We start from the raw sequence: 9,945 nt of genomic DNA on the forward strand, positions 1-9,945 counted from the left end.
ATTAATAAGGCTGTTATGGATGGTGATATCCACGGTGTCCCTATTTCTAGAAAGGGAATTTGTATTAATCAATTATACTTTGCAGATGACTATCTTCTGTTTTGCAAAGCTAATATGGGAGAATGGAGGAGCGTTCAAGGGGTCCTTTCCACTTATGAAACTGCTTCGGGTCAAAAGATTAATAGAGAGAAGACTGCCATTTTCTTCAGTAGGAATACTAAACAGGAGGTCAGTGAGGCTATCTCTCAGGAGGTGGGAGTTGATTGCTCCCAGCAGTTTGAGAGGTATTTGGGTTTACCGACCCTCATTGGGCGTTCAAGGGTTTCATCTTTTAATTATATAAAAGGGAGGATTTGGTCTAAGCTTAATGGGTGGAAGGAGAAGCTTCTTACACATGCTGGAAAAGAAGTTATTTTAAAGTCAGTCATTCAAGCAATCCCTACCTACACAATGAGTGTGTTCCGTCTCCCAAAAACTTTGACTAAAGAGATTAATTCTCTGATGAGTAATTTCTGGTGGAGCTTTAAAGATAATTTCAACAGAATTCCTTGGATGTCATGGAAGAAACTCGGACGGAAGAAGGAGATTGGAGGGATGGGCTTCAAAGAGCTGGATTGTTTCAACATGGCCATGCTAGCTAAACAGGGGTGGAGGCTGTTGAAATTTCCAGATTCTCTTGCAGCTCGAGTGCTTAAGGAGAAATATTATCCGAAGTCAAGTTTTTTGCTATCAAACTTAGGCAAAAGGCCTTCTTTCGCCTGGAGAAGCATCTGGAACACCAGACCTCTGATTGACGAAGGGATTATGTGGAGAGTGGGGAATGGGTTAAATGTTAAGATTTGGGAAAATAAATGGATTCCGTCTACTGCTTCTCATAAGATTCAGGATCCTATAAGGGTATTATCCAGAGATGCAAAAGTAGCAGAAATTATAAATTCAGAATTAAATTGGTGGAATATACCTCTCATTGAGCATATTTTCCCGGCTGGAACGGTGGAGAGGATCTGTAGCATACCCATTTGTCCTCGATCCCAGGAGGACCAGATGATATGGGCAAGAACCAAATCGGGCCTTTTCTCTGTCCGAAGTGCATACCATCTGGAGGTTGATTGCAGGACTCGGGATCAGGGTGGCTCATCGAATGGCCCTTCTTCTTCGTCTCTGTGGAAGATAATCTAGAGTTTGAAAGTTCAAAGGTTAGTCATTTTGTTTATTTGGAGAGCTTGCAACGAAATTCTTCCTACTAGGGGTAATCTTTTTAAACGGAAGATAATTCCTGATTCCCTATGTCCGATGTGTGGTTTGGAACCTGAGACGAGTGGTCACATTTTATGGTGGTGTGAGTCTGCTCGGGCAGTTTGGGGAATGTGTGGAGGGTATTTACAGAAGAGTTTGGTGGTTTCAGATGACTTTCTGAGCATTTTTGAGTATCTGTGTGATAGGCTCAATAATGAGGTGTTAGAGCTTTTTGCAGTCATAGCATATAAGCTTTGGCTCCGTCGGAATAGAGCTGTTTTTGATGATTTGTTGATGCTTCCCTCTTGTTTGTTGAAAGGGGCCACAGAAATGTTAGAAGAATTTCGTCAAAGCCACGGCGTAGCTACGAGTCTTGCTAATGATCGCCAAGCCACCTCTTCACAGTGGGTCAAACCGAGTGCGGGTACAGTTAAGATTAATTGGGATGCAACTTTGTGTTCTAGGAAGAAGATTATGGGCGTAGGGGTGGTGGCCAGGGACGCTACAGGGGCTGTGAAGGCAGCTTTGTGCTCTTATTTGCCCTATGTTACAGATCCTTCTGTGGCTGAATCCCTTGGAGTTCGTAAGGCAGTAGAGCTTGGCCGGGATATGGGATTCCCTTCTATTATGCTTGAAGGTGACGCTAGAGAGGTTGTGTTAGGTTTAAGGAATCCAGATGCTTGCAGGGGTAGCCTTCATAGTGTGCTTCTGGAATGTCGATTTCTCTTAGAGTCTTTTCAGTTCATGGAGTGTAAATCATGTGCGTCGTGATGGAAACAAGGCTGCTCATAAGCTGGCAAATTTAGTTGTTTCCCACTATGGTCACCACGTGTGGGTGAATGTGTGTCCTAAAGAGATTTGGAGTATTGTCTGTAATGATTCTGTTTATTAATGGAAGTATTTCCTTTAAAAAAAAAAAAAAGTTTGGGATGGGCGTAGCCGTGGTCCTAGTCAGCTTGCTTTGGGCAAGAGCCACGGCTCAATAAGGCTGCACCAGTGTGCTCATTGGCATGGCTCCATGCCTTAACTATGTCACTGGTTGCTCCTCAAACCCGTCTTCTTCCTGCTGCTCACAACTCGCCAGTGTTGTGCAATCACAGCCGCAATGCCTTTGCTCAGCGCTTAATGCTGGCGGCGGTAAATATTGGATTTGAAAAAAAAAAAAAAACAATAAGAGAAAATCAGTTATCCGGTTAATAATCAGCTCAACATTGCCTTTACCTTTATCTTATTTGCAGGCTTCTTCTTCCATGTGCTTAGCACAGAGTCACTGTATCAAGTGGGATTGATCACCCCATATTTCGTTGAGCCATGAAGTCATTAACTACAAAGCTACCAAATGAAATTATATGTTCACGAGGCCACGTCTCAAAATAAAGTGTTATATGTAATGCATTAAGGTACCACTTAACAATTAGTGTTCAACAATTGTATTAGTTAAATTTAAATCGCAACTATTATTTGATTTGATATTTAATCTCATGTAACATGCATGGATTATGATTGATATGATATAATATGATAATACGTACAAATTGAGGAGACAAGCACATGAGACAACTTTTTTGAAAGATAAACAAATCTAGAGCCTTTATGTGAGACTGATCGATACAACACGTTGGACACCAGTTAATTTAAAAGTTTAAATCTATAGGTTTTGATATATATGATAATATTATAATTATAATTCACTTTATAACTAACTTCAAAAAAAAAAAAATTATGGAAAATAAAAGCCAAATGATTAGCACGAGGTACTGGAAGCCAAATGATTAATCTATAGGATCCTGGTTGGACCTCTACGCTCGAAAGCCTACCACTAAAAAGAGCCAAATGATTTTATGACAAACGTCCAAAGAGTGGAGCATTCACCTTTGTTAGGATTAGAAGATGACAGATTTGTCATACTGATCACATAGTGCAACTTTGCTGCACACGGGTTTGCAAAGGCGACAATAAAATACATCATAGATTATGTATGGATCGAAGAAATTTTAAATTGTATCTGTGAAGTTGTAACCTTATAGCAATAGGTTCTAATTTTTGAGATCTTTGACTTTTCTTTTTTTTTGGTTATAAATGAAGATTATTAAAATTTCAAAAAAAGAAAAATACTTCAATCATTATGCAATTACAGTCCCATTGGGTAGTCTCACGACTCTCATTACAACAAATACACATCAGCTTATCTCTTTAAGATAAAGTTATGGGTCTCTGTCGGGTTTATTTTCTACGTAAATACCATTAACATCATTATTTATTATGGTATTTTTTGTATTTTCATGCTTCCAAAGATCATGTCCTTGGTGGCTCATGCATGTTACACACGAAGTCCTTAACATTGTTAGGAGAAAAAACATATTTGATGCTGCTAGGACACTTCAAAAAAATTATAAATATTTTATAAATTGATGTGATAATTGATGTGGTAAAAAAAATGATTGGGGTGTTAAATTTTTACAACATTTTTTATACAAATTGATGTGGCCGTTTATAATTGGTAATTTTTTTTTAAAAAAATATATATAATTGGTAAAATAATTAAGAGTATATGGTTGACAAATCAGTCAGTAATTTATTAAAAGATGTGATGTACATCATTCTATCGTCTTTCTTTCATCCTCCTACTTTTTAAAATCATTATTGAATATGTGGGCTGCATGTGAATTCCCGCATGGGCCCATAGATTCAATGATAATTAACATTGCAAAAGTCATGACAGTTCAACGGGAATAAATAGTGACGGGCCCAAAAGGGGGTCTAGAGAGGGCCATAGCCCCCTCCCGCTCCCTTTCACAAAAAAAAAAAAGAAAAAAAAAAAAGAAGTTACCTAAAAACTTGTTACAAAAATATTATAGGTCTTTATTTTAAACGGGAATAAGTAGTGACGAGCCCAAAAGGGGGTCTAGAGAGGGCCATGACCCTCTTCCGCCCCCTTCCACCAAAAAAAAAAAAAAAAAAAAGTTACTTATAAACTTGTTAAATATTGGATGGAATTTCACAGTAGAAAATAAATCGTTCTATTAGTAATGCGTATAGATCACACTACGTAACCCTCTCACCCCCTCCCGCCGTCCAGACGATATTCTCTAAAGAATTTCCACCTCGCTAACAAAAAATAGGCAGAAATCCTCAAAACTCTATGCGAAAGAGGCGGAATCAATAAGCCTATAGAAAGATAATGAATAGCTTTCTCATGTGACCCACTTTTTCCTTACCTATAAGCTTTCGTTCTCTCATTTCCTTCTTCCTTCCTTCATCAACTGAATTGTAGGAGGTGTTTCCGCCGACATCTTCGGCGAAACTTTTTTGATACTTTGTCTTATTTGCAGGCTTCTTCTTCCATGCGCGCCTGCACGCAGTCACTGTATCAAGTGGGATTGATCACCCATGCATGTTTCGTTGAGCCATGAAGTCTTTAACTACAAATCTACAAAATGTAATACATTAAGGTACTACTTAACAATTAGTGTTCAACAATTATATTAGTTAAATTTAAAGGATAATTGCACCACTTGTCCTTAGTGTTAGTCTAAATTACGAATTACTCCATGTTGTATTACAATTATAAATCACTCCCTGAACCTGTTATTCGTCCACCAAATAAATAAAATCCATTAGTAAATTACAGTACAACTGATATTTAGAGGTTGTCTCACTATTTATATGATGTGGCAAACTAACGGATTCTGTTAACTTAGTGGTCGAAAAACAGGTTTATGGAGTGATTCGTAATTATAGTTTGACATAGATACCCTACATGAACTTTTTATACCATAAGGAATTATTCGTAATTTAGGCTAACTCCAGAGACCAATAATGCAATTATCTCTAAATTTTACTCGCAACTATTATTTGATTTGAGATTTAATCTCATGTAATATGCATGCATTATGATTGATATGATCAGACTGATTAAGGAGATAAGCACGGGAGACAACTTTTTTTGAAAGATAAACAAATGTAGATCCTTTATGTGAGACTGATCGATACGTGTACAACACGTTGGACACCAGATAATTTAAAAGTTTAAATCTATAGGTTTTGATATGATAATATTAATTATAACTATTAATTCACTTTATAACTAACTTAAAAAAAAAATAAAAAAAAAATTATGAAAAATAAAACATGCGGGCTTGTAAATGCGGCAATAAAACATGTAATTCACTATGCATGGACGGAAGAAATTTCAAATTGAATCTGTGAAGTTGTAATCTTAGAGCAATAAGGTCTAATTTTTTAGATCTTTGACACTAGTTTTCTCGGTATTAATAAAGATTATTAAAATTTCTAAAATAAAAATACTTAAATCATTATGTAATTACAGTCCCATTGGATAGTCTCACGACTCACATTACAACAAATACACATCATCTTATCTCTTTAAGATAAAGTTATGGGTCTCTGTCGGGTTTATTTTCTACGTAAATACCATTAACATCATTATTTATTATGGTATTTTTTGTATTGTGATGCTTCCAAAAATCATGTACTTGGGGGCTCATGCATGTTACACACGAAGTCCTTAACATTGTTAGGAGAAAAAACATATTTGATGCTGCTAGGATACTTCAAAAAAAAAAAAATTATAAATTGATGTGGTAAAAAATGCTTGGTGTGTTAAATTTTTACAACAATTTTTATACAAATTAATGTGGTCATTCATAATTGGTAAAATAATTAAGAGTGTATGGTTGACAAATCAACCATTAATTCATTATGAGATATGATATACATTCTTTCATCCTCATATTTTTTAAAATTACCATTGAATATGTAGGCTGTGTGTGGATCCCACATATTCAATGATAACATTGCAAAAATTATGACAGTTCAATGTGAATAAGCAATGATGGACCCAAAAGGGACTCTAGAGAGGGCCATGCCATGGCCCCCTCTGCCCGCTTACACCAAAAAAAAAAAAAAAAAAAAAAAAAAAAAAGCTATAAACTTGTTAAAAACAAATATTCTAGGTATTTATTTTTCTACTTTGACCGCTATAAAAAATTTCAATATAATCCGGCTCTCTTCAAGTTAAATTTCTAGTTCCGTCAATGAAGGTGAGTGAAGTTTCTTCAAAAGTATAGAGCAATGCTATAAACTACATTTTTATCTCACAATATCATACAAAGCTAATGATGAATATCCGATGTTGAGTTGTGATGGGAATGTGATTCGTATAGCTTTTTTCGGGTAGGAGATATCACAATAATTTATTTCGGGTAGGAGAAATCACAAAACTTCATTCAAGGCGGGAGAATACCGCAACTTTCACAAATATTTTATCTGCTTTTCAGTAATCACAACTAGACTTTAAATAGATACAATAAGATGACTCCCAAAATTGACAAGACTCCTAATTAATCATACTTATAATTTTAAATAACATAATCCTAATTTGAAATGATATAATCTTAGGCCTCGTTTGGTTTGCGGAATGTCTATTCCATTAGGAAAATGAATAACTATTCATGGGAATAGATGAAGGTGGAATGGAATAACTATTCCTATTATTTTGTTTGGTTGTAACGGTGGAATAGAACATTGCATATGTATTTTTTTGTTTGGTACAGTGCAATACATTGGTGAATGGAATCATATTATAATCAAATTTTCTAAAATACCCTTATAATACAAATATAATTTATATTCTTGAGGGCATTTTTTTTCTTTATTTAAGAAACATAAACAATCATACTATGACCTTTTTTGTTTTTCATAGAGTTCATGGCTTCTTCTTTTCTTTTCTTTTTTTCATATACAATTACGCTACAAAATGATTTATAAGGAAAAAAAAAAAAAAAAAAAACACACACACACACACACACATAATCATCATATCACCATCATAAAAAAATAAAAAAATAGATCATCTGCAAAGCCCTTTTTATTTTATTCTTTTTTATTTGTTTTCCAGCAACAAACATTCATTCTTTGCTTACAAAGTAAAATGATTTATAAGAGAAAAAAAAAAAAAACATAATCATCATAAAAAAATAAATCATCTACAAAGCCCTTTTTATTTTATTATTTTTTATTTGTTTTTCAGTAACAAACATTCGTTATTTGCTTATAAAGTTTTTCTCAAACCTCCGCAAGGCAATTGGAGTCCCCCCGATATTAAGAGGTACTCGTTTTGCTACATCTAAGTGCATTCTGTAGGCTAAATCATAGGAGGAGGAAAAAAAAAAAAAAGAAGAAGAAGAAAGACTACCCCACAACAAATTAAGTTGGGTTGAGAAACAGAGAGAGGGGGATGAGAATATAATTGCAGAGATGGAGAAAGATATTGATGGTGCACTTGAGTGATGAATTTTTGAAATCAGAATTAAATTCTTATTTTGTTTGCGAATTTTGAAATTTGACTTTTTAGAAAAAAATTGAATAAAATATGATTTGTTTATAAAAAGTGGAATAAAATATAATTTGTTTTTTAAAAAGTTGAATAAAATATTATTTATTTCTGAAAAAAGTAGAATCAGAATTATATTTTATTGTCAAAATTTCGTATCAAAACACACCATGAGTTGAGAAACAGAGAGAGAGAGGGATAAGAGACTTGGGTGTTGAGAAGGTTGGAGTTTTTGGGCAAAAGACGAATTTAATTTATTCCCATAGGAAAGGAATAGGTATTCCACTTCTTTTTTAGTAGAATACATATTCCTCTTCGTAAGGGAATAGCTGAGAATAACTATTTCCTTAAATAATATACAACCAAACAAAAGAATAGATATTCCTTTCCATGGATCTAATCCGCAAACCAAACGAGGCCTTAGTCAAACTCAACTATTAAATCTATCTAATACTAATTTTGTCCCTATCAGCCAACGTGACAATTCTAACAAACTCTTAGATGAATCGTTATTGGAAAAAAAAAAAAAAAAAGTTTAATGGTTAATTGGAATTACCCTATCAACATTATAAAACAACAATATAAAATAAAAATATAGTATATAATAATATCCGAACAATTTTCAACTTATTTAGAGTCAACTCCACCCGTCCCAGCAAAAGGGTTTTTACGTTTTACACGCGCAGTTTAGCACACACACGCCCACGTATTACGGATAGAAGAGGACGAAACATGCAAAACCGTAACGTTCATGTTGGTTTCCTGCGAAGGCCCGCCCATCACTGTTCAACATCACCATTCAACGGTTACACCTTCTTCTTAGGTACTTCCGCCATGCGCCTTCCATCCCCTTAGCCTCATTGTGTTAATTACAACAAGCAATGAAGCAAACCTCCTCGTTGTTATTCTCGTACCATTCTTCTCATGTTTTGTTTGTTAATACTCTTTCTTTTTAAAAAGAACTTAAAAATATGTTTTGACTTTGAGAGTAATTTTAAATAGAGTAATCATACATATTAAACTTTCACCGTGTTCTCATTTTAGTGCTCATTAATTATTTGATCAATTATTGTTAAAATTAAAATAAAATTAAATTAAAGATTGATAAATACTACTATATAAGTCCAATGATACGAGTGTGCAGTAAATAACTTTAACTTTGTAAAGTATTTTGCGAGTGATTTATGTTTGGAGTTATTTATTAATGTTTTTATTTTTTATTTTTTATATGAACAGAAAAACCGATCTTCATTGATATATCAAATGTCCAAAGAAAAAATACAGTGAATAGAGGTACAAAACAGCTTACACACTAAGACAAAAAAAATTCTGACTTGGATGCTACCTACAAATACCAAATATTATAGAAACAGACATATGAGCATCTTTTTAACAATAAAACGCCACAACAAAGGAAAGATGGCTGATATAGCTATCAACCCAAAAGTTCAATAATATCTGAAAATTTAATAGACAGACTTGCAAAAACCAAAACAAAAAACACCAAATCATAGATCCGATGTCGAGGGAGACTGCCGTCGCTGGAGACAGTGCGTGTAGACCACACACCGTCCCTAGGAACCTCACTGCAACAGGCAGCCGCTAGGAACCATCGAACACCACCGATCATGACTTGGGAGACTGAGTGTGGCCCCCACACACGGTTGCCCAAGGAGAAGATCCCTGGCGCGTGTTGGCCATGCCCCGAGCACTGAAGTCCGACAACGCTGTGACTTGACACAACAGAACCGGAGGAGGCCGACAAACACCATAGAGGGGTGCGTGTCAGGCTGGCTCTGTCGGATAGATATAGATTTGGCTTCAAATAGTAGATGGAGAAAAAATAAAGCCCCGCCAGCTATCGTTGGTAACACGCCGGTGTCCCTTCCCAATGCCTTCCTGCATGAAAAACCCAATAGAAAACACAAACAATAACACTATAGCTCTTGAAGGACTAGGAGAAGATTCAACCCTACTGAATCTATCTAGGGAGAAACAAAAACTCTCAAGCCCAAAACAAATTAGGAGAAAACCAAAACAATAAATCTAAACTACCATGGGAGGAGGGAAGCATGGCGCCTCCCTGAACATTGACCTCGACTTCCTCTCTCTTTCTTTAAGCTCTCTCAAACCCTAGTGGTGCGAGAGGGTATTGCTACTTCACTTGTTTATTAATATTTTTATTTACAGAAATAAAAAAAAAAAAAAAAAGAGTAAAAAATGTTATCAATAATCACAAAGCCATTCCCATTTCAGTTTCAGGAGATATGACGGATGGTCAAAAGTCAAAACAGCAAATTATATAGTAATGTGGATTTCTTATTATATACAACTGGATGGTGAGGTACAGTGTA

General features: G+C 35.1%; 1 protein-coding gene across 1 annotated transcript; it reads left to right on the forward strand.

Moving 5' to 3' along the window:
- Positions 1–1,293: 1,293 nt before the first annotated feature.
- On the forward strand, positions 1,294–2,007 carry LOC133875100 (uncharacterized). The gene has a single exon (XM_062313103.1). It carries the CDS (start codon positions 1,294–1,296, stop codon positions 2,005–2,007), a length of 714 nt encoding a protein of 237 aa, XP_062169087.1.
- Positions 2,008–9,945: the final 7,938 nt, after the last annotated feature.

The sequence above is a fragment of the Alnus glutinosa genome, chromosome 8 (assembly GCF_958979055.1).
Source record: "Alnus glutinosa chromosome 8, dhAlnGlut1.1, whole genome shotgun sequence".
NCBI lineage: Eukaryota > Viridiplantae > Streptophyta > Magnoliopsida > Fagales > Betulaceae > Alnus > Alnus glutinosa.

Coding starts and splice junctions, on each gene's coding strand:
- LOC133875100 (XM_062313103.1), top strand. CDS start 1,294: ATGTGTGGTTTGGAACCTGAGACGAGTGGTCACATTTTATGGTGGTGT.